A 26,158-nucleotide genomic window follows, 5' to 3' on the forward strand; every position below is an offset into this window, starting at 1 on the left:
GTTGAAACAAATGTATTAATGGAGGACCAGGACAGAAAAAAATTGGCGGTGGTTTGGCTCTGAATAAACCTGGAGTGACGCAATAGCTACAGCTGGCCGAGTGCAACTTGGTCACGTGACCAACCACGTGACGAACCACGTGATCAGCTACAACGCCGCGACACCGGCAGCTGCTCCGCACCACGTGACCAACCACGTGGCGCCGCCATCGCCACAGTGCCGCCACGCTGAAGGCCAGAAATGCTGCCGCAATGTAGCTATGACTAAAAAAATAGCTGTGGTTCAAACCGGCTGAACCTAGTAAGACGAGCGAAGGCTCTCTTAAGGTAAGCACACGAAGGAAAGGACACACCACCCGCTTTTATATAGAGAACGGAGCGTCACGCGATTTCCGGCAGTGGCGAGAGTGCCATTGGCTCTGCATACGCAGCTGTAACGAGGTGAGCAAGTCACGTGATTCGATAGTTGCGAAGCGAGCGTGCGCCGTCCCCACAATGCGTGCAGCTGTGGCGAGGCGTGTGGAGTCGCATGGCATGACGTCAGAACCAACCTACCGCCCCTCCTGATTTGCAAGTCAAATTTCCAGCCAAATGATCTTCAGTTTTGTATGATAGGAGTAGAGGTTTTCCTCTAAAACTGAATTATGCGACACATTAAAACGCTCCTGAAATAAATTATGATGAACAGTGGCGGTTTGTATTTATCACTCGCAGATGGCACTTCCATCTGCTAACCTTTGTTAAGTGGCCACCAAGCGGCAGCCAGGTATCGAAGCGTAGTTTGCAACACTTTTGACCATTGAGGTCTGTCTGGTACAGGTAGCGCTTACAGCTACACACACCTGCTGCGTCTCTACTCGCCTTCATGAGAATGCAGAATACGCTAGGAAAAGGACGAGTTGGATTCCGCCCACTTAATTGCACGACGAGCTTCAGAAATCTGCTGAATTTTTAAAATTTCTTACAACACTTACCGCGAATCGAACGATAGCCCGCAAGAAGTACTCGTGTATCCAGCGCACACGGTGGTGAAAGCCATGTAGCTGTCGTTGTTTAGGGAGGCGACTCTGTTAGATTTGTCAACCCTCACGTGCATGTAGATGAGGATGTCGCAGAGGCTGTCGACTGGGTACACGTTTTCCACAGTGGCCGTGTGGTCGACCGAGCACAGGAGAGGCGGCGGAGGATTAGTGGTCGTCATGGCTGTTGGAAGAATGAATCAGGATTCAAATTCTGGTATTAATATCTAATTCCTTTTTGTGCCTCAAACATAGACAAAGACTTAGAAAATGGAATGAAAAAACCGCATGGAAGTGCTAGACAAGGAAAAAAACATGGGAGATTGTCTGAAAAACACAGCCGCACAATGATGGATTTTTCTCCTCTTACTGGATTCCTCATTTCGGGTCCGTAAAAGCCACGCAGGTATGTTCACGGTGATAAATTTCCATTTATTTATCGAGTGTAGTGTACTAGTCTTGGTTTTCACAACTTCAATAGTTTACCATCCTCAACATACGAGTATATGTACTTCAGATGCCGAGTCGCCAGACACCTGCGAATGATTAAAAGGAACATTCTCATCTGTACGCATTTCTCGATGTCTTTGTCCAAGCCTCTTTAACTCGGTGCACGACCCTTGATCCAAGACGTTTTTCTCTAGAATTTCTTCACATTTAAGAGAACCACCAAGCAGGTTGAAATTTTGTATCCGTTAGAAAATTGGCGTTTTTCCGGCACACAGGGAATCTAACCTAGCAACCCTCGAGATTACATCTTTCGAGTAAAACGTTTCCCTACCAAGTATATTAAACAAGATTCTCGTGGCTAAAATTCCAAGAGCCATTGTCGAGGAAATGGTAATTTACAGCCAACATATCTTGGTTCCAACGTTGTTCCATATGTCTTATAGAGCGTGGAGCTTTTCTGACGTTTCGGCTGATTCCGCGTCTAAGCAATAAATACGAGCCTTTCTTCAACTTTCAAAGCATTTGCAATTTCTCGGAACACTTTTGACATGTGATGTGGCAACGCCGCCCCCCCCCCCATGCTGTTGTTGAGCTCTCCCAAATAAAATCCACAATTTGGCGTCAGGCAATGCCGCAGTGGCTTGCACGTTTATGCTCTCTGATTCATCGATCCGCCTTGATCTGCCGTCTGGCAAATGGTAACCACCACGCTTGGGGACCTCAGGAATATTTGGAGCTTTGTAGAAAGAACCTCGTATGACGTCCCATTTATATCCGCTTGGCCACGTAAAGCTACTCAGTCCTGCCAGTAACCCACGACAGTATGGTCATCGCTTTGTTCTGGGCAAAGCTCGAAGAATTCGTGGCAGCAGACCCTAGCACCAACCTTTACGACAAAAAGTATGGTGGAGCTGCCATAAAAATCCGTAAACCAATAAGCTCCTGCCTGTTCCACTACGTATACAGTCGGTGAAGACGTAATCAACACCTGCTTTGGCGCCCATGACAACTGAGTGGCCACATGCCCGAACATATGCATCGAGCAGTGTGTACGTGAGGGATTCAAATAGAGGATGCGTTTCGAACAATCAACCATGCTTTACTCTCACACAGACGCAGCCTTTGGAGGCCAAAGGGCTCTGCAAAATGCTGGCGTGCATGACATATGCAGAGGCTTCCGCCTATTACTACCATCCTGAAATGTGTAGCTCCAACTTCGCACACAGATCGCAGTTGTAGATATGCATTCTAATACCTAGTGCCCGCTGTTGGAGTTCCTGTTCCGGCTTTTGAAGGAAGACCTGAAACTGTAAAATTCGACAAATAAGCTATAGGCTAACTTTGGTATCCGTCACGACGTTGCAACGTAATGTCAAAGCGTGAAAAAATTAATTTTTGCATCAAACCTTGGCTTCGTATAATATATGCAGTCAAGCTCACATAGGGCAGGCGACAGGAACGGGTGAGAACTTAGTTGCGTTGCAGCGGAATGCCTATTCTTAGATTGAGTAATGTAGCTCCACACGGTTACTTTCTACTTACTAGCTCATTTTCATTAAGAGCAGCTCGAAAAAGAAGCGCGGGCCGCCTGCGTGATGTAAAGGCGAAAAGTTGAATGTCTCGTCATGAGTGTATAAGTAGCTGGTTGGAATACCTGTCGTGAGCTAGCCTGCACCTTCACAACCAGCTGTAAGTTCTGTGCAATGGGAAATCATATGACACCAACTGCTACGCTGTATGGCGAAAACACTGCATTGCAGTTGTGAAGCGAAAGTCGAGGAAAGGCATGCCATTAAAGTACATATGTCTTTGGTTGGAATATGCTATATGCATACGCTATATGCTATATGCAACAAAACGATAAATCGTATGACTACTCCCGGAACGCTGTAGGACGAACGGGTTGGTTTCAATTATGATGCGAATGTCGTTTAAGGTATAGCATTGGATGTAAATCGCGAGTTTAAATGTAGTCGGTTGGAATCCCTGTCACAAGCTAGCCCAAAATCTAACTAGCACATGTATGTTACGTGCACAAAAATCGTATGACACCGCCCAGAACGCTCTGCGATGCCTGGCTTCGTCACCATGGCTTCATCACCATTTTGAAAACAAAGTCGGGAAAACTGGCGCCACATGGATGTCCACCAGTTAGGCCGTACGAGAAAATGAAGCGTTAGAGGTAATGGGTGTCAGGTGGATGCCCCTGACATCTTTGGTGCATACCATCGTCGCACACGCCACTTGTGGCTTAACGACTACTGATGCGCTGTTATCTTTTTGAGGCCCTCTCAGCTTCAACTGCGATGGCCGCCGGCGGAATTTCTTTTAATGGGACTATACTGAGGCCCTAAAACTGGGTAACATGCAACCTCATGTCAGGCATTCATTGCAACCAGGAAAGGTCAGGCAACTTCTTCGCTCCCCATCAATTCACATTCGCAGAAGCGAGCTTTGTCTTAGGAAGAGAGAGGAATTCCCCTCTCACAACGGGCCTTCTGAATGAAACGGTTGAAAACCGGGTCACAGAAAAAGTTTACATTACGTAATGTTGGAGACCGCGCTTCTATCCCACCGCTGCCACAAGTGTTTAGGAAGAGGACGTGTATGCCACTACTGCCACCAGTGCTGGAGACTAGGGGCCCACGGGTTGTCTGACTCGTTCAGCCCCGCAGGTGCCAACTACGAAGGATAGTGTTCAACTCCTTATAGAGGAAACTACACAGTAGGTTTATTTTTACATATTTACAGTCGAGACAGGAGTGTCTTAGTAACAGACCAACAGGCAACGAAATAGACTTCGTGTTCCTTAGATCCTTGGCTGAGGAAATTAGTTTGGAGATGGATGTTCAATAAGGTGTGCAGTTGTGGTCAGTTGTGGCACCACCTACGACAGGAGGCGCTACTGACGCTCTCTCGCATGTGAGCCGACGGAAAGGGTTAATGACTGAGTGATCGAACACTAGACACTTTTAGTTTGGGCGTACGCAGTAACCTTGCGTACGCATCTTACTGCGTTGCGTACGCTGTGAATAGTGTAAACACGACACATTTAGTTGGCCGCGCCCTAGCGTCCCTCAGCGCGCGCGCGTAGGCAGTAGCGCCATCTAGTGACAAGAGTTCAAACCACATCGATGCTCGGTTGAAGAAATTTCCATCCGTGATTACTGATTACTTGGGTGAGTGCATTGCGAGCCTTTTTTTGTTCCAAGAAGGAAAACTATGTAAACCGAAGAAAATGTAAGAGCTGACTAAAAGCTTGAAAACTGCTTCGACAGGGGTCGTTGCTACGAGGAAAACACACCGCATTTAGGTAGGCCTAGGAGCTTGAAAATCGCGAAATTATCTGAAAAACAGGGGCTAGTTATAGCTTATACCGGTACGTGTGGGCAAGAGTAAACGAAATAAAAGCGAACCGCTACCATTTGAGTGAGCTATTGCGTAAGAGAACCCAGCGGCGACATGTATTTATTCCGAAGCGGGCGAGCTGAGCGCCGCCATCTTGTCAACACAGCACGTAGCGTCCCACGTTGCGTACGCTACGCTATGCTTTATAGCGGGCGGGCGTCCGCAACGCGCGGATAGATACATTGCGTTCTGCGCATGCGCATTTGTTATCCGCAGTGTCGTTGCGTACGCAAGCTTACTGCGTACGTCCAACTAAAAGTGTCTACTGTCGAGTCGATTTCACCACCGCGGCAAGTGTTCTGTTTGGTGCCTCCGTGGGAAAGGAATTGCACACCGTGTCACAGCAGGTGATTGAAAGAGCTCGTACTCTCCCGCCAGATCTCCCAAGCACGGGACCTCTGTCGAGGTCGCAGCCGATTTTCATTTAACATCCCCAGCTTTACCTTTCAGCAGCATCGCTCGGTCCAGCGACCCGAAGGCAGACACGGCTTTGGTTTGGTTTATGGGGGTTTAACGTCCCAAAGCGACTCAGGCTTTTAGGGACCCGGGAGTTAAGGGCTCCGGAAATTTCGACCATCTGGAGTTCTTTAACGTGCACGGACATCGCACAGTACACGGGCCTCTAGCATTTCGCCTCCATCGAAATGCGACCGCCGCGGCCGGGATCGAACCCGCGCCTTTCGGGTCAGCAGCCGAGCACCACAACCACTGAGACACAGCGATGAGCTGTCCGGTCACTTTAACCTAATGTTGAAGACCAAAACATATATCTTCGGCGACTTAAACAACATTTCAGCCTCAACTTCAATTTTCCCCCTTCAGTTCTCGGAAGGCGCCACTGGCGCAGCTGGTTTTGATAGCTCTAGGCTGCTGACCTGAAAGGCGCGGGTTCGCGCGGGTTCCCGGCCGCTGTGGTCGAATTTCGATGGAGGTGAAATTCTAAAGACCCGTGTACTGTGTGGTATGTGAGCGCACATTAAAGAACCCCAAGTGGTCGAAATTTCCGGAGCCCTTACCTATAGTATACAGCGTGCCTGGTTGCCTGAGTTGATTTGGGACATTAAACCCCAATTAACCAGTTCCCGAAAGAGAAAAAAATTGGAGGTAAATACGGCTTTCATGTTCAGCTAACGAAACCCTGGGGTATAAAAGTCATGTGCGAGATATGAATTCATGCTAGACATTTAAGCCCCGCCGCGGTGGCTCAGTGGTTAGGGCGCTCGACTACTGATCCGGAGCTCCCGGGTTCGAACCCGACCGCGGCGGCTGCGTTTTTATGGAGGAAAAACGCTAAGGCGCCCGTGTGCTGTGCGATGTCAGTGCACGTTAAAGATCCCCAGGTGGTCGAAATTATTCCGGAGCCCTTCACTACGGCACCTCTTCTTCCTTTCTTCTTTCACTCCCTCCTTTATCCCTTCCCTTACGGCGCGGTTCAGGTGTCCAACGATATATGAGACAGATACTGCGCCATTTCCTTTCCCCCCAAAACCAATTATTATTATGCTTCCGCCGCTGCTGCTGCCGCCAGTTTTCGCCGCATCATTGCGTCATTGTGCCTCATGCGCTTTCACCTTGGTCAGCAGGAATTCTTGCCAGGTATGAATTCATCGATCTCAACTACTCCTGCGCCGCCCAGAAAATCTCTAATGATCAGCGTTGACGACTGCTGGGCCGGAAGAGATGAGATTGGTACCCTGCTGAAGGGCTGGCTTTCAGAAATATCCAAACTCGAACTTTCAACAAAGGAAGGCGTCAGTGAGCTGTTGCCCGTGACAAAGCACTGCCCCACAGGCAAGCGCTGGGAATTCGCCAAAGATTCACCAGGCTTCCCAGAACAAAAACAGAACAGTTTACTAAAATGCGTTTTGACTTTAGCGTAGTTAGGTGGTATCAAAGTACGAAACATACCTGTTGAAATCGCCATAGACGACATGCTCGAAAAAGAAATAGAGGAGGCGATCTTAGTAAGTTCTCACACTTGCAACTAGCTGTTGGAGCTATAAGCATTTCCATGCAGCTTTTCCTTCTTGTAACGCACCGAGATATTGTACTATTGAAGAGGTATCTAAGCAAGTGACCACTTTGGGGGGACATTTGTCGCAGCCAAGTTAGAGGGCAATTGTTATTCTCAAAGATGAATATTGCGCCGTACAGTAGCACGACTACTTCAGAGCAAAACTTCAGATACTAAGAACATGGATGCCTCGAACGGTTCCAAGTAAGGAATCAACGCCTCGACTACACGAGTATTTGTCGCACTCCTGTCAGTGCCCTCATCAATTGATAGCATGGGAAATCGACACCTATAATTTCGAACGCAGTGACACAATAAGATCTGTCGAAGTTATAAGAAAAAGACCGTAACATCCGATCAACTGCAATTCTTTAGTTTAAAACACTGTAGCCTTTCCGTCCACCACGATATCATGCTCGAAAACGAAGAGCAATAAAATAAAGAGTTACTTCGAATGGCTACAAGAGGATGAAAGCTGACGCACCTCCGCCGCGTTCCAGAAATAGTCTTTCAGATTTGCCCGCGAGTTTGCGCTCTGACTGATTGTACTGGTGGCAGGTCGTCACAAAAGGCAACAGAAGAAACTATCCCTGACCCCCCTTTCGCCTCCACAACCCCTGGACGAGCTAAGAAGGCTTTGGTATTTCATGCAATGTGGATAACCGGCTCCGAACGACGAAGAGCGACGAGCGCGAGAAGCAACTCTCTGTTTTCGCCCCAAGCACGAAGCTCGGACACCCTTTCGCCGTGCACGCTTCGTAGAATGCAGTTCTGAAAGTGAACAACGCATCTGTGCTGATAACGCCTATGCCGCGTGTCTGCGTTATTGGGCGCTTTCGCCCTGATGCCTGAAACGTTGTCTGTCCATGACGCCACTTGTCACATGAGTTCTTTCTTTATAGATATGCTGCTTGTGTGAAATAAATGTTTTGTTGTTATCGTGCCCGGAACCGGAGTCAGGCTCAGTTCCTTCCTTCCCGCTGCCCCGCTCTGCTCGGCGTCCGGCAAGGGCCGCAACACCACATCGTGTCAGAAGTGGGATTCTCTTCGAGCGGCGTTGCCTTAACTTCGTCAACCGGCGCCATGTTAGAAGACAACACAGTCAAACCCTTTCACGGCATGTTCGCGGTTCCAGCTACGCCAAGGTTTGACTTCGACCGGACGTCCGAATGGCCTTCTTGGATCCAACTCCTTGATGACTACCGCTTCGCCTCGGGCCTAAATTGATGGAGTGAAGAGCGTAGGTCCGGGCTCCACTTTATATGATGGACAGGCAAGCAAGAGAAATCTCGACTTTTGCATTACACGAAGAAGAACAGAAGCAATACGAAGTCGTCAGAAAGAAGTTAGACGATCATTTCGTCACAGCAAGTAACCTTCTTTATCAGAGCGCAAGCTTTCACCGTCGCATTTAAGTGCCTGGAGAGTCAGTCGACCAACTCGTTACCGCTTTGCACACGCTGGCGGACCGGTGCGAATACAGGCAAAAAGAGCGCATGATTCGCGATAGGTTCGTGGTCGGCCTCAAGGATGCTAAGCTCTCTGAGTCGCTTCAAATGGATGCCAATTTGCCTCTCGCCAGCGCTTTGGCAAAACCGCGCTTAAAGGAGACCATCCAATGACAGCAGCAACAACTGCGAGAAACCGGCGACGAACCCTTGGAAGCGGCGACAAGCAACCTTGACGCGGTCAGCAGGCAAGGGCAATCCGGAAAGAATTCTTCAGGACAGCACTCGGGCAGCTCGTCAAATTACTGTTCACCTGGAATACAAAGTCGGCGCCCCAGAGCACAGTCCTACCGACCAGGCACACCCGCGTCATGCCCCAACTGAGGTCAAGAAGCGTATCCCAGAGCCTCGTGCCCAGAAAAAGCAGCGAAATGCAACTACTGCGGTTGTTCCGGACATTTTCCAGCTGCATGTCGGGAAAGAGCTGCACGTGATGGAAAGAAGGTAAACTTTCATCTCTCCATATGGACAAACGGGCGTATTTCGTTGGCGCGGTGATCGGGGAGTACTCTAATTCTCGGTATGTACAGGTCGTCATTAACGGCACTCCGGTGCTCGCTAAAGTAGACTCCGGTGCCGAAGTTACCGTTGTGCCCTTAACGTTTCCCGGTTTGCCTACAAGGCTAGAAAGTGCGAACTAATCCTAACTGGCCCGTCGAATGAGCCACTGAATGTTTTGGGAAAGTTTCATGCCACTATCCATTGGAAACAAAACACTGTTCAGCAAATCGTGTACGCTCCGTACTTCTGGGTCTCCCAGCGCTTGAGGCTCTGGAAGTTATAAAGTTCGCAGACTCGGTCAGTAGCGCAACAGCCGTCGAAGCTTCCTACCCGCAGCTTTCGAGTGGTCTAGGAGCGTTAAAAGGAGAATACAAAATTAAACTAAAGCCGAACTCGATACCTTTTGCAACTCATGTTGCGCGTCGCATAGCCTTACCCTTCCGTGACCGAGTTAAGCAGGAGCTCGAGTGTATGGAGCGAGATGGTGGGATTCGCAAAGTAGATGGACTAACAGAATGGTGCGCAGGAATGTTGCCAGTACTCAAACGACCTGGAGCGGTTCTTACTTGCGGTGACTTTATGCAATTAAACAAAAGTGTACTTCGCGAGCGCTATGTCATGCCGACAGTTGATGATAGCCTTGGTCTTTTAAGTGGGGCATCGGTGTTTTCGAAGTAAGACGCCAACTCTGGCTTCTTTCAAATCAAGTTGCCGCCCGAAAGCCAGTTGTTAACTACGTTGATAACGCAATTTAATAATATTAATACTAATGTGTTTTTGGGAAGAGGAAATGGCGCAGTATCTGCCTCATATATCGTTGGACACCTGAACCGCGCCGTAACGGAAGGGCTAAATGAGAGAGTGAAAGAAGAAACGGAGAAATAGGTGCTGTAGTGGAGGGCTCCGGAATAATTTCGACCACCTGGGGATTTTTATTGTGCACTGACATCGCACAGCACACGGGCGTCTTAGCGTTTTGCATCCAGCGGTTTAACGACCCAAAGCCACAAAGGCTATGAGAGACGCCGTAGTGAAGGGCTTCGAAATTTCGACCACCTGGGGTTCTTCAACTTCCACTGACATCGCACAGTACACGGTGCTCTGAGAATTTAGCCTCCATCGAAATTCGACCGCCACAGCCGGGATCGAACCCGCGTATTTCAGGTCAGCAGCCGAGCGCCATAACCACTGAGCCACCGCGGCGGCCTGCGGAGAGAGGAGTACGTGTTGTCAAGCCGTCGGTCCCGCTCCGAGTCCAAACGGCAGTCTTTGATAACGCCACTTGGGCGATACTGTTTTCTAAGACTACCGTTTGGAATAACGTCAGCACCAGAGTTCTTTCAGAAGAAAATGTCGCAGATACTTGAAGGAATCCCGGGCGTGATAAACATGGTGGATAATGTGCTTATTTTTGGCAGTGACAAGGATCAACATGACGAGCGCCTGCGTCTCACTTTAAGTCGTCTCGCAACTGCTGGCGTTACGCTAAAGAAAAGTGTTCTTTTGGGGTAACCGCGCAAAAATTTCTTGGCTGTGTGCTCAGTCGAAATGGCCTCAAGCCGGATCGTGAAAATGTTCGTGCTATCAAAGAACTGGCGTCGCTAGCTAACGTGTCCGACGTTCGACGGGTGCTCGGTATGGCTAATTATGGCAGGATTTATCAGTCGATGGAAAGGGTGAAAAACCCAAGTCATCCAACACTATCGTGTCGATTTGACTAATTCGGCAAGTCTTCTGTTCGGTGCCTTCGTGTGAAAGGAATTGCACACCGTCTCCCAGCAAGTAAATGAACGACCTCGTAATCCCCAGCCTAAAATCTCAAGCACGAGACCTCTGTCGAGACCGCAGCCGTCTTTCATTTCACATCACCAGCTTGACCTTTTAACATCATCGCGCTGTTCAGCGACCCGAGGGCAGACAGGGCCGCTTGACGCCGCCGCCATCGCCGTTGCTTCCGCCGCTGGCAGCCTTCGTCGCATCGTTGCTTCATGATCTTGCAGATCTCAGCAGTACCCTTCAGCAAAACCTAGTAAGACACCCATTAAAGGAGGGGACATACAAGACACTGTTTTTTGCTTGTTACGATGAGTTCAGTAAAAAGCTGTAGTTCATTTTAAAGTGACAGTGTTCCACTCAGCGAAAAAGGCGGCGTCGATGCTATACGTTTCGAGACACTGTTTTGCTCGAGAGGGTTATGACCTCGCAACTACATTACCTCGCGCGTATAATTCAAACACCCCAGAACAATCAGCCATTACGACAGAGAATACGGGAGTGCACAAATCAACATTAGTTTTCTGGGTCGTGTAGTCATCGAGCAGCAATACGTATACCCTTTGAAGCAAAAGGTGCAACAGCGATGAAAAGACGAAATGGTCGAGTAGGGATTCCAACAGCTTCCCTTTGGTTCATTAGCCCAAAGCGCAACCCTTCGACCACGGCAGTTGATTATTGCGAAAGCGCACTTCTGATGGGTAAACCCCGAGCAAGATCTTAAATATTGTTTTGGGTTTGTGCCGCGTAAAAGCAATGAATAAAAACAACACAAATCAACACCCTCGACTGGGATTCAAACCAGCGGCGGCGCGAACAGGCCAGCTTTGCTGCTAACTGCGCGAGAGCTCCAGGCTATCGCCACTTTTTTTTCTTTATTGCATAAATATACACATCAATAAAATATCGTAGTTGTCATGCCCCTTGGCAGACAACCGTGTCTAATGGACTTTCATTACAACAAGTTGGTTCATCAGACTCAATACATCATCCGCAGTGTCCTGCTGCTTCAGGACTTCTCGTAATTTATACATATGTTCGACAAAATAATCACATACCGATCGTGCATCCAAATCACAATGTCTAAAAGCCATTCTACTCCTCCAAATGCTGTGAAGGCCCAATAACATAATCTGGTCATACTGTGCAACATCACCTTCAGTGGTCAGGTACCGAATTCCGCGCGGTGTCAATGGCAAGTCTTTTTTTATGGTTCCTTGCAAAACATCCCAGTAGAACACCGCATCCCAACAAACCAGGAACACGTGTTCTATCGTCTCTGGCTTTCTTCACAAGAGGCAGTTTGAGCCCCAAGGAACAAAAAGGCCCTTTTCCTCTAGCCATGTTTTTACTGGTAGGGTTCCTGTATGCTGTTCAAAAAATAATTTTTTAACGCCAGGCGCTACAGTCTTCTTAACTCGCCTGAGAACATCTTTTCCAGGGCCTTCATTGTATAGGGTTCTGTACAGTGGAGCTGGAACAGCTGCTCAGCAAGATCCTTGTATAGTGGCATCGGCGTTACACTCGCTAAATACTCTAGAGAAAACCGCACTTGCAAAAACCTGAATGAACAGACCACCTCTCACAGGAAGCGAGACACTGTGTACCTCCTAGCATTGCACGAAGAGACAATGAATTCTGGAAGTGCACTAGATAGCATGGTTTGTATGAATGTTCGCAAGAAGGTGTCATTTTGGTCACGCAAGAAACAAAACCTTAAAACCACCTGCCGTACATATAGCTGCATAAGAGACAGTCCTCGGACCTTTACCCTCCAGAAGAGATTATCTCTGCGACTTCGCTCCCAAATGGACGCCCAAATAAAAACAGCAAAAACTTGATGGAACCTTTGGATATTGCTTCGTGCACAATATAATACTTGGAGTAAATACATGATCCTTGCAACAAGAAATGTGTTACATACAGTAGCACGTGCGAAAATGGAAAGGTTACGGCTCATCCACCCTTTCGTCCTGTCCCGTATTTCTTCTGCTTTTTCATTCCAGTAACTGGTATTCTCCCCATAGTTGTCCAGCGGGACTTCCACATAAACTCCGGGGGTTGTAGCTCATCGGATCCCGCAGAACATTTCTGGCTCTAAGTCCCATTGCCCATGCCAGACTCCGAGACATTTGTCTAAATAACAGCGCTGCCAGTTTGCCTGGAAAACCTTTCAGTTATTTGTAACGCTTCTACAACACTTTTGCGGTCTTCACAAAAGAGCGCTACGTCATCAGCGTATGCCAGTATTCTCACCTCACACGCTGCCAACCTAAAACCTCGGATGTTCCCACTCGCAGTTATCCTGCAAAAATGCTCCAAATAAATTGCAAAAAGGAGAGGGGACAGTGGACATCCTTGTCGAACAGATGCCTTTACATCAATTCTTCCAGATAACAGTTTGTTTATCATAAGGCGTGTCGAGCAACATGCATAAACCATTTTTATCCCTTTGAGTTCCAACAAACAGTAGAGTATTTTATGAGACACGCGTTCGAACGCTTTTTTAAAGTCAATTTGAACCATAGCCACTTTCTTAATCAGAGCATCGCAGCACTCGAGCACGCTGCGCGGTACATGAATATTTTTAAATATTCTTCTGGTTTTTATCCCACACGTTTGGTGAGGTCCTACAATATCCTTTATGACGTATTGCAATCGCTTAGCTAACACTTTCATCAGAATTTTATAATCAACGTTTGTTAACGTAATCGGTCTATAACCTGTAACCGTTACCAGTTTGGCTGGGTCATCTGTCTTAGGAATTAAGACCGTATGGGCACTGTTAAACGAAAGTGGCAGCCTACCGACCTCAAAGCACTCCTCTAAAAGCTTATAAAGCATAGTGGCAAGGTCATATTTAAAGCTCTTATAAAAGGCCGCACTCAAACCGTCAGGTCCTGGCGACTTTCCTGCATTCAGTTCATCAAGTGCTGTCCCTATTTCCTCAATACTTAATTCCTTCTGTAGTTCTTCAGTGATCTCATTTTCTGACATTGGCATATAAGTGGCAAAAAGTTATCCCGAAACCCTTCTTCACTTGGTGCTTTGCTTGCAAACAGCTCATGGTAATGTTCCACGAATGCACTCGAAATTCCAGTTTGATCACTCAGGATTTGCCCTTTGTATTCGATAACTGAGATCTCGTTCGAGCGCACGTATCGCTTTTCATCTGAGAGCGCTCGTTTTGTTGTCGTTTTGCCAGTAAGCCATTTTTCAGTGCGTGATCTTATCGCTGCCCCTCTGTACTTCTGAGCATCTAAAGCTTCTAGCCTAACTTTTACGCCCTTTATATCATGAATGAACATGGCCGGCGTTTGTTTCTCTTCGCGCCCTAAATTTTCCAGAAGCTCTCGCAGTTGCTTTTCTTCTTCTTTTCCTCATACTTTATTATGCTTGAACGCTCAATGGCATGAATTTTCACCTCCTGCTTAAAGCGTTCCCAAGATTCTATACATCCTGCTTCATTATTATGAAACATATCCATGCTTTCCTTGACTTTTCTTAGAAATATGTCGTCTTATATAAGCCTTGAGTTTAGCTTCCACATATCCCAGTTCATTTTTGTTTTAGGCTGCTTCCTTCCTCCCAAAGTTACCGTATCTAGGCAGTGGTCACTAAAGGACACTTTCTTCACTTCATACTGCTGACAGGAAGGCGACAACTCCGGCGACACGTATATTCTGTCGAGTCGAGCGTGGCTACTTCCTTGAAAATGCGTAAAATGCACATGTTTATGACTTTTCGTCAGGTACATTACGTCCTGTAAGCTGCACTCGTTCAGGATACTCTTCAATAAATCAGCACTCGGGTCTTTTACATTTTTTTTCATTTGAATGATCTTTAGGGTACAAAACACAATTGAAATCACCCAATAATATGAGCACTCGACTGCACTCAAGAACGAACCTAACTGTTCAAAAAATCCGCGGCGTTCCTTTTTTATCGTAGAAGCATACAGGACAACAACCCTCACCGCGAGTGTTTCGTATGTGAAGTCACACACGATAAACCACCCCCTTGCACAAGTTATTATTTGTTCCTCTACTATGCCTATGTTTTTCCTCAGGAAAAGACAGCATCCCGCCGACAAACCAGCCGCATGGCTTGCACAAGCATTGAATCGTGACCGAAAACCAAGCACCATGTTATCTGTTTGCTGGTGATCCTCAACTTTTTTTTCTTGAATAGCCGCGATATCTAGATCTAACTCGCCGAACAGTCGGTTCAACTGCACTTGCTTACGCTTCGAGGCAAGTCCTCGTACGTTCAGAGTGCCAACTTTTAGCGGTTTCTTCAAGTAAGCCATAGCGTACACACAGCAAAGAAACAGCAGTACTTATAACGCTCACTTCTTCGGTCTCTCGTCGCGAGTGAGCGACGAGGACCGTGACAAGGCTAACGTGCCTTTCTTGGCTCCCTCCCCTCTCCAATGCCTTTGTAGCCGACGAAGCTCTCGCTCCGTAGCCGGTGCCTTTTCGTAGTCACGAGGTCGCTTAATGGAAGCGACTGTCGCACCCATCGGCGCCTCGGAGTCGTGGTCGCCTGTAGTGCCCTCCTTCGTTGGTTCTTCTGGCGGCGCAGCAGCATCCGCCTTCTTGCCAGTCGTTTCTGCAGCGGGTTCACCTTGTGACTTTTCGTTGCCAGCAGGAGCACTGGCTGCTGGAAAGCAGGGCCGTCGCTGAGTCCTGAAGGGGGCGGTGCTCCGACGTTCTCCAGTTCCTCTTCGTCCATAAGCAGCTCGCTTCCGTCATCTTGCGGCGGAGCAGTACCCGTGGCTACACGCGCGTACGTGCGGACGCACCCTTCCCGTTCGTGTCCCAAGGACCGACACAAGCTGCACCTCGGCGTGCGGCAGTCGCGTCGAATATGTGCCCTTCTCTTGCACCGTAGGCATATTGGTGGACGTCCAGGCACCACCACTAACACTTGCCCTCCGTAAAACTTGAACATGTCGGGTAAATCATCGATAGAGAACCCCTCTTTCAGAACCATACGCACCAGCCGGGTTGTCGACTCGGCGTCTTCGAAACCCGGACTGTTCCACTGCTCACGAGTGACATCTGTCACTTCTCCGAACTCTTCAAAAGCCTTCTGCACAGACTCATTCGACACATAGAAGGGCACCCAGTGCACCCTGAAGGCCAACTCGCGTTTGTTGGGTTCAATTACTGCAAAATAGCGTTTTTTCACTTCCAGTGCTCCTTCTGTCAGCAGTCGTTCCTTCGCTTCCGCAGTTTTCAGCTTCAACATCCACACATGCGACATTTGAAAGGGCCCAATGCCAGCCATAAAGGGTAGAACACCGGCACTTTCCAATGGCTCGCGAAAATCCTGTATGCGATAAGGCCACCCGGCAATATCGAAGTGAAGGAAAACCATAGTCTTCATCGCGTCTCCCGTAGGCAGCGTAGGTAAAACTAAGCGATAGCCCACTGGTGGGCGTCACTCACTGAAACCTCGGCCAGGCATGACCGATAACGAAGCGCGCTCAGAACTTCCCATCACACTTCCGTACGCTGCGGCGGCCGGGAGCGGACACCAGGCTATCGCCGCAGCCGAACACACCTCGCGTTAAACTGGAACACATGCTCGCTATGTGCATGACACTTCGTCTTTTGCTTCAAATAATACTACTATCAAACTAGTATTTGCTCTCTGACCTGTGTGACGGCAGCGACAGAGAGATGCGCACTGCATGTTTGGCGTGGAGAATGCTGTGGCAGAAACACTGCACTAGAGCAATACGCCGTCACGGTCACAACACTGCTGCAAAAACGTCACAATAGAACATAGGCCGCCGGCGTACATTAAGTAAATTGGCATTCGTCGTGAAAAAGTTGACGGCGCGCCCAACGGGCATCTTCACTTTAATCGCCCTTTCAGGTACGTGACAGTTGTCTCCATCTGAAAAAAACACTGCGCTCTCCCACAATATTCTTTGCTTACGAATGCTAAACAGGCGGTTATTTTCTTCTTTATTGCATGGGAGTATAACAGTGACAGGCTTCTATTCTTACTTAACCAGGACGAATTCCGTGAACCCATCATAGACAGTCGCCCACCATCCTTCTATCCCTCGACCACTTGGGAACGTTCTATCGACTTGGATAAAGCGAGGTCTTATGTGTGCTGTGGTAAATAAAATATTGCAAAAAGGAAACGAAAAACTGTTGCTGGAAACAAGATAAGAAACACCGAAAATAAAAATTATAAAAGCATTTTTATGTCTGCGAAGTGATATGAAATTTGGGCCCCTGATGCTGGAGGGACCCATTAAGGATTTCGCGTCATACGCTAAAGGTTGGATTAAGAGTCTCCCATATTTTATTCGGCCACCTCGTGGCGTATGAAACAAAACTGACCACGATGTCTTTTATGCAAAACAACGCGTGTTGTGGCGAGAGTTTCTTGGTTTCTTCAGAGATTTTGTATATCTGCTGTGTTGCGTGAGACCATTTGGCTACGGCATGACTTGCAACTGCGTCTGGACGCGATGCCTTACACCCCAGCAGCGTGAAGCCCGGTAACTGTTTTGTGAAAATGCCGGCGTTTTTCTCTTATTTACGAACACCTTGGCAACACATCCACACGCCGCTGCGCTTGACCACAGGGAACCTGGAAGCCAGGAGCTGTCCCAAGTTCGCCACAGAAACAACCTCTCAGAAACGTTCTAAATTTGGCCACATGCATGGCAGACTGTTTTTGAGCACCCAAAAGCGCACCAAAGGGAAACAGAGGCTTTCTACAAAATCTCTGAAATAGCATCCAGATAGTGTGATTATAATTAAACTGTGCTCTTTATTTCATATAATTTGCGCAGGTGGAGAAATTTTCAATGATTTTCGCGCCTACTCCACTGGCCGCCCGCACACGCGGCGGATGTGCATGGAAGTCACGCGTGCCGTGGAGATGCACCCCCGTCGCAGTGTGGTTGAATTGGCTGCGCGGCTGCCCTTAGAATTTCGCAGTTGGGGCATAAAACATGCGGGAAATCTACCTTTACAACGTGGAAAGTGGTAACAGAAGCGACTGTTATCATTCAGATAAAAGAAACACCAGGTACGACAGATTGCACGGCTAAGACCGTGCCGCCTCATCAAGCGAAGACGTGTAAATCGAGCCGAACGCGGTAGACATTTCGCCCTCACGTGGACATACTACAAAGTGATAGGTGCGCATAATGTAGTCCAAGCTTTCGCATTCAAGATAAATTTTCTGGATATCTTACACTCCAACATTTTCTTCGTTAAAGCAAAATTCATACAACGCATCTATCCATCGCTGCAGCAGCACAGGGGACAACTGCTGCGCCGGAATGAATAGCGGTTGAATTAATCACGGAGAAAAAAAGAGAGATTGAAATAGGACTTGTAAATAGATCGTGTAAGAAGAGCCGACAGCTGATGAGTGCTCGAGATCTGAAATGAGACATGTCAAGTGCGCCCGCAACACTAAAAAAAATGCTGCTCACTTTACGCGCGACTGCAGAAAAGCTACTACTCTGCCACACCTGCGGGCGTCGCTCCCTCAAGCGGGATCTGGCACATAATTCTCCTGGCATGGATCGGGGTGTTAGACCGACAACGTTATTACCTAAACGATGGCACCTTTGTGGCTCTCTGGCCGCCGCGGATCAAAACAAGGAAGTTAGCTCTCCATTCAGTTTACACTATATTCGCTCATGCCTCTGTACAAACACTAGTACAAGCTATATTTTCTTCCTGATTAATTAAAGGCGCATACTGCTTGCGGGCAATTTTTTGGTGAATGGGCTTCAAGTTTCAAACGGAGGGAAAGGGGTATGTTTCAAATTTAACTCTGCTGCGCACCACATTCGTGACTATTTTCCATCTGAGGCTATCCCAGAAAAGGCTGCTACGAATGAAAAGCCCAGCGAATTGTCTCATGACAAGAACATCAGCATGTAAGAAAGGCTTCTGAATTTTCAGCGGTGTAATTACGTGCACTCAGCATGTACTCCACAGTTCACACTTTCGGCAACCAACCTTGCTGTTTTGATACGTCACCTGTGAGTTTCATTTATTGTCCCCTCTTTGAAAAAGAAGCGGCTCTGAACCTTTCTTCCATTCGCTTGCTAGGATATATGGAGAGCAGAGCGTCGGGTTTTAGGCGGCGTCGATAAAGCGATGCATGCGAAGGATTTGGAACAGTTAAGGATTTATTTTTTTTTGGGGGGGGGAAGGGGGAGGGGAGTTTGTAGACTAATTATTCTATACAAAATCACACTGGAGATGGTTTGTCGCTAAGGTTGCACCACATGGATTCATATTCTTCGGAGCTTAGCATCCTTGCTGCACCACTGTTCCAATCTTCAGCGGAATAAAATGCCAGCGCTACCATACGTAACAGTGAAACAACCTAATTTCTTACCGTTAGCCAGAAGCGAGCCTCTCTATACATATTGCTCTTGAATATCCCCCATCATCTTACTAAACACAGGTTGAACTCCCTCTTGAATTTTCTGCATCTGCCTTCCGGATCTCTTTTCTGAGCAAATCTCAAGCGTTCACCGCTGCAATGATATTCAAAAAGCTACCAATACAAAGCCACCACGTACCCGTGTTTCCGATCGCTCAGAGATTGTGGTCATGCTGTGAGGGTTCCAAACGCGTTTCGAAACAACTCACCATATTGCTGTGAAGGCGAAATAATTAACCAGAACCCAGTAAACCCGCTACAAGTCGTATGCATCAGTTTTCTTGCCTACAATAGATCACCATGCCCCTTTTTCGCGTTTTTAATTAAGAGCGGCATTGCTCGCTCAAACCGTCAATCGGCTCAAATAAAGAGACCTTGTTTTTTTTTTTACGCGATCGGAACTGTACCGCCGGTCCACCGAATGTCAGTGCCACTCACAAGTAGTCGGAAGCGTCGTCGGTGCATTTGTTATGCGAGCTGAAGAAGTCGCAGAACCTGGGCCAGGACCAAACCGCGGAGTAGTCTGCATAAATACAGGACCATAAATAATGATGCTCTGGGTTGAAATGAAAAACAACGCTCTACAGAATGACGTCTCTTCTATAAGAAACTTGAGATTCTTTTTTAATTGCCTTTTAACTGCCTTTCTTTTAATGGCACAGTAGTGGCACTTGGCAGTTCGTTATGTTTTATACTGCGATTCAGATGACTACCCGTCTAATTTCGAATTCTTTACCTCAACTCAGAGTTTCATAAATATGGCATAAATATTCGAGATTTAATACAAATGATGAGTTCTTTAGTGAGCGTTCTATGAGAATCAAGCTGTACTAATGCAACTCCCGAATAAAATCAGGGCAGTTTTTATGGACTCGCGGACAGTTGGCTTCCTGCTAACCTAATTTAAATCAGATTGAATTCAGGCGGAAGGAGTTGACTCTTTGCTGTTTAATGCAAGCAAGCAGCGTTTTAGGTTTTCAAAAAACGAGCTCAGCAAAATTCTAGGTTTTGTTTGCCTTTTAATCGCTTCAAAAAAACTCTAAAGAGGGCATAATTGGAATTCAATAAGTAATTTTACATGACTGCGTTGTCGCTGAGAAGTATTATCCTCCACGCTGCGGTTTTGTATTTATCTCTTGCACTCTCCGCCCGGTGGTATAGACAAGGCTCCGTCCAGCTGCATAACGCAGCAGCGTCGAGGTTAATCCTGCTCGGCGCTGCTCAGTGATTTCCTGGCGCTGAGCAGCCCTACTCTACTGCCCTCCGTTGCCTGCAGTGTCGCACATGCTTTTCCTTCCTATGCTATGATCTTCTTGACCACTTCGCACTCTTTTGCATCGTAAACAACTACACTGACGGCATAACAAACGTGATTGCGGCCCTGGATAGCTTTCGCAGATAAAATACGATTTCCTAGTAGCTGGCCCACTTGCGCGTGGAGCGAGGGGGAGAATGGAGGCCACACTTAATTTGGCACATCTCTTCGTCCCGTTTCGTCATTGTGACGCCAATGAGAGCACGCTTCTAATATAGATCTTGCAACGATGCGTTAGCTATTCGCAAATCTACACTCAGTTTTGCGCTGTTATCTGCGTTCGCAAGGCCACCGCAAGGCATCCGCTGGTTGAAATGCACCTCCAACCTATGAATTCCACACCTCGCGCAATTCCGGCACAATCCGGGTACGAGGCGAACGCTTTTTTAACCGCTGCGCCACCGCCGCAGTAGCCTTGCGGTTACACCTTTAGATATCCATAGCTGTTTCCTCTGTTAAGCGCCTTTGGCGTCCGGTCCCATGAGGCCGTTGCAGGACATCGAGGGGTAAAAGTGCAGGGCGGAGTATACACCGGTTAAAAATGGCCACATTACCTAGGCCTACTGCTTATTTAAAACACTTGTTGAGATTCGTAATGTTCATCTGTTCGGGTTTATTGTGGTTTAGTAGACACACCTGGGGTTCTTTAACGTGCCCTGACATCGCACAGTACACGGGCCTCTAGAATTTTGTCTCCACCGAAATTGGACCGGCGCGGCCAGGATCGAACCCGCGTGTTTCGGGTCAGCAGCGGAATGCCATGACCACTGAGCAGCCACGGCGGCTTGTTCCTCTATTTTGTTTTCTTGCTAGTTTCTTCAGTTTTCTTGCTCTCTTCTTGCCGTTATCTCATTTTTCACGTCTGCCTGCGTCTCTTCGCTTGTCTCAGTTTCGTTTCCCTTCTTCATTTCTTGCCTTTTGCTTGTAAGCATTCTTCCGACATCCGTCTAGCTCTTCGCGATGAAAAGGATGCTAACGCAAGACCGTTTGCGTTACGAACCCTTAGCCATCATAAGACTTATTTAGATCCCGCTTTGCACCATACAACGCGCGTTTCTACTAGTTGTCACGGCTGGAAGGAAGGCATGCGCTTCTTAAAAACACAACATAAGAACAGACGAACCAGTAAATGCCATATATCTGTGATATGTATTCCTGTTGCCTAACCCCGAGCTGCCAATCCGGCGGAAGGGGATGCTAGCCAGAGGGTTGCTACTGTTTGCGCGCAAGAGCACGCGACAGACAGCGGCGATAAAAGTGAGTTTTTTGTGTCACTCTCCCCTCTCTCTGCCAGGCCAATTCGACGAGGAACACTGTCATCATCGACTGAAAACTGTTCATTGAAGCTGTTTCGAATTTGCGGAGTTGTATGTATTTATCTCCGGATACTTAAGCAATACAAACAAAGTGCGCTCCTCATGCAAGAGTGTTAATGCCACATTCTAAATTGTACGATGTGCAGCATTTGTTTTCTGGGCAGGCTTTACACGGCGCTTTAAGAGAGGGGTGGAAAACGAAACATTGTGGTCCCATAGAATTTTGTTGTGTTTAGATGTTTGTTCTCCCCCAGTTAGAGGTATCAGTTTAAAGAGTTCCAAGGCGTTACAGGCCGCTCTCTAGCACAAGCCACAATTGAGCAGTAGGCACCTCTGCGCCTAATAAAGTTCTGTTAAAAAATGAGAATTTTAAATTCTTTTTACGCACTGTTCTCCACACTTTACAAATCTGCTCCTCAGCTATGTGGCTGGGGTAATGTACGTGGTTGTCTAAAAGAGTATTTTATTTCATCACGTCAGGAATTCCACAATTCATTATCACATGCATTCTCACATGCTTTTATGAATGCTTTCAAAACTCATAAAACTCAACAGTTTCGGCTAGTAAAGTACATTCACAAGCTAAGTTATGAGGTATGGGCTTCATGAAGGAAAAGTTAGAAGGGGGCGTCACACCAAGTCACACCTAGCCACACCTAGTCACACTCACACCTAGCCTAGTCAAAAGAAAAGGACGGGACGATGTAGAGGCATGACAATACCAATCGTGAGTTCAGTTCGCAAGGACTGACCACCGGTACTCATGCGAAGCCAAATTTTTGTGCTCAGAGGTGGAAAGTGGAAAGGAAACGATTTCAACAGAGACTGTCTAGAGATTGCCGTCCACTTGGCGTCGCCCATTCTGCTGATTTTTTTCCACTCCACGTCAGGGAAGAAAGAAAAAAACTTATAGATCACCGCGGTGACCCGCATTTCAGAAATGCGAAAGCATTGCGGAGATTCCCTCTATAGAAATGCAGTGACGCCAGTGGATGGAACTTTCTTGTACGTGGATTTTTTCCGCGACGCCACTGCGTGGTCTATTTTCTTTTTATTTTTATTTTAGTTATTTTTGTTTGTGTTTTGCTTCATTTTATTTTGTTTTATTTCATTTACTTTTCAGCTTCAGGTGCTATGTCGACGTCCGTGGCTATTGTGATGTGCAAGTGTAATTTTGCGTTTATTAATTTAAATAATTTTAACTGATCAACCAAATTTTTCCCACACGAAGATTTCATCACACACTGTCTAACACGCTGAAATTTTCTCACATTCACCTTTAAGGGACGGAAAATCGTGCGGACAACTGTTGCTGATGCGACATAACCATCTAATGCTTTGAAAAAATTGAAAATTGGTTTTGTGAAAGGAAATGTCGCAGTAACTGTCTCACTTATCTCGGTGCACATCCGGACCGCGACGTAAGAGAAGCGATAAAAGATGGAGTGAAAGAAGAAAGGAAGAAATAGGTGCCATAGTGGAGGTCTCAGGAATAATGTTTGGACTACGGACCATCAGGGCTTTAGGGGTAACGAGGCTGCGGATGCGGCCGCCCGAGCGTATACCCACCGGGAAAAATCATCCAGCTTTCGCCGGCTGAGAGATCAGGCGACCGCTTCTGCGGTTCAGGGAAATTCTGTAATTCTTTTTGCAAACGGCGTAGGCTTTTCCCGATACCTGCCAAGGGCCTGAGTAAAGCCGATGAGCGAATTTTAAGGCGCCTGGAGACCAACACTTTGTTATGTCCTGCAATAGGAAAACACTTTTACCCCAAAATCGATGGCCGTGGCCCTCAGTGTGCGGAATTGTCTGATAACTTCCACATTGTTTGCGCCTGTCAGAAGAATCCTTCCTGTCTCTCAAACCCTTCTCTTTCCCGAGAGGCATGGAAGGCAGCCCTGCTCAACGGCTCGAGGCTGGAGTCTCAAAGGCTTCTAGTCCAATGGGAGCTAGTAGCGGCCTCATACAGCTGGGTTCGGGACTAAAGAATTCACCTATGTAAAAGTAATGATAATAATAATAATAATAATTGGTTTTTGGGGAAAGGAAATGGCGCAGTATCTGTCTCATATATCGTTGGACACCTGAACCACGCCGCAAGGGAATGGATAAAGGGAGTGAAAGAAGAAAGGACAAAGAGGTGCCGTAGTGGAGCGCTCCGATATAATTTAGATCACCTAGGGATCTTTAAAAGGCCATTTTTGGTTTCACCACCGCCACAACCACCTGGAGATCTTTAACGTCCACTGATATTGCACAGCACATTATCGCTTTTTGCATTTCGATTCCATCAAAGCTTCAGGCAGTTTTACGCAGTTTCACAGAGGAGTTTTATTTCTATACGAAAGCAGTCAAGGTTTGTAAAAGAGTTAAATCGAGCAGACGAGCGGAAACGAGTGTTCAGACTGTTTGGCGGATGGTTTTGCTTTGCTGGGTCATCGGCACGTCTGGTGACGATATGAGACTCAGATTTATCTCTGATCAAGGTTAAGCTGATTTGATCTGTTCGCGCTGCAGATAGGAGCTGATGAAGACCACGACGTGCAATCCACAGTGCGAGAGTGTACTGGAGTTTAACACGCGCCATGATCAGCTGCTGCTATATATAGAATAGTTCTCGTGCACTGGCCAGCGAAGGTAATCTGTTCGCGCCGCCGCTGATTTGTAACTCAGTCGTGGCAATATTTGCTTTATTTTTGCGCCCTTAGGTCAGGGACGGCACAAAGTTCGCGATTGGGATTGACCCCGTGGGCTAGTGCTTTCGAGTCGAAAACGCGCTCCTATCCAGTTGCGTCAGACGCAGCAAGGCAAGCGCTGTGGCGCATAAGAGCGGATAGCATGGCTAAGCCCACATGCGTTGTTTTTCAGCCATGCAGCGGATAGCTTATAACAGACGTAAATCACTAAATGTATAGAGTTGAGAAACACCCTCACGGTCACATTTTTACTCAAATGCAAGCCATGCGACCCAAAAGCCTTTCGGTCAGGGCTGTGAGTGTGCGCAGAGACCCTGCATGTGCATCATTATACTCACCGATGCCTTGGTCCGTGGCGAACTAGGGGTTGGTGGGGAGCCAACGGGGACACCATTTTCACCACTGTCCACGTTGTCGTCGTCAGACCCGCCTTCCTCCTGGCTATCGGCTTCAACTGCAATAAAACGAGCCCCCCAGTTGTAACTTGCGCATGAGATTTGTGGGTTAGAATTCATCGCCCTGAGAGGTCTGGCCCTCCAGCTAAGGGTGCCGCAAGATTAAGTCGATGATGAGCGATTCTTCGGGAAGGCAGCTCGCTTTCCTAGTGCATCTTTCAATTCAACTTCGTTCCGCTGCTATATAGGCTCGAAATGGCTGGAGGCTTTGTGGTGTGAGGAGGTAGGTGGGCTGGTTCTGAATGGAGCATCTGGAGGGTGAAGGTGAGCAAGGGGCGAATCACAAAAAGGACTTAGGCTGGCGCTGCGGAAGTAGATTCCGGGTCTTCTTCTGGAAGATTCAGCTGCAATCTCCAAAGCTAATCTCCAACAAATAGACGTTGTCCTTTTGGCATGGTGACAGTTGTGCAGCGCACGCCGATAGCGGAAGCGCGCGGAGCACGCCTGATCCCGCTCCTGACCACTTCATTTACTCTGCGGACTCGGACGTAGCGAAAGTCAACAGTCCGGCTCATAGAACATGATAACCTTTCTTCAGACTACGTTCGTTCAAGCATCGCTCAACACTGTGCAGAGTGCACCAAGGAAAATAAAGAGGTGTGCAAAGCTGATTTCAAGGAAACCACCGTGTTGTACCGGCATCACGACCAGCGCACTCGAGAGATTATGGAGGCATATTTTATCGAAAAATAAAAAAGATGTCAGTGTCAGCACTCCCTCGGTCGCGTTATTTGAAAGAGAAATAAGATTTTTAGATGTCCCTTGATGTATAACATTTTTTGATCTGTGACGCAGTGTATTTGGTTTTTGAACTTTGGAGATGATAGTGCCCTCTATGCTATCTTTGTACTAGGTGCCTATCGAACCTATGTCGTTTTTTTGGTATGTATATATTTTTGCGTTCCTTCTTACTAAAACTTACAGCGAGACAACGCTTGTTTTGTCCCCTTTCTTTGTCCTTCGTGCCTTCGCGCTGAGTTTACCGCCGAAAGGAAAGTCAACAGTGACAAGGGGATGGGGCCAGAATCAAAGGAGATTACTGCCTCCTTATTTCAGCACAAATCAGTCGTGCGTGGATTGGAAGTAAGAGATCGAAGCAACTGCCTGGTGCGTGAACCATGTGCTACGTTAAGCAGGCGAGTTATTCATGCAAAGAAATGAAGATGTTACCGGCACGGCATTACCGACAGCCCGGTTATTGATCCTTGGCTTACCAGGAACATACGTGAGCGCTGTCAGTGAGAAGCCTTAAGGCATACTAC

At 47.5% G+C, this 26,158-nt stretch overlaps 1 protein-coding gene and 1 pseudogene across 1 annotated transcript in view; one reads left to right on the forward strand and one right to left on the reverse strand.

Moving 5' to 3' along the window:
* LOC144098093 (uncharacterized) overlaps window positions 1-26,158 on the reverse strand; it is a 70,730-nt gene that overhangs the window by 21,417 nt on the left and 23,155 nt on the right. Inside the window, exons 6-8 of the mRNA XM_077630645.1 lie at window positions 24,780-24,895; window positions 19,553-19,637; window positions 974-1,202 (exon numbers count right to left, since the gene is read on the reverse strand). Coding sequence (XP_077486771.1) covers window positions 974-1,202; window positions 19,553-19,637; window positions 24,780-24,895 — 430 coding nt within the window. The remainder of the gene's footprint in view (window positions 1-973; window positions 1,203-19,552; window positions 19,638-24,779; window positions 24,896-26,158) is intronic.
* On the forward strand, window positions 8,099-8,832 carry LOC144096856 (uncharacterized; annotated as a pseudogene).

Source organism: Amblyomma americanum, chromosome 7, assembly GCF_052857255.1.
Source record: "Amblyomma americanum isolate KBUSLIRL-KWMA chromosome 7, ASM5285725v1, whole genome shotgun sequence".
Taxonomy (NCBI): Eukaryota; Metazoa; Arthropoda; class Arachnida; order Ixodida; family Ixodidae; genus Amblyomma; species Amblyomma americanum.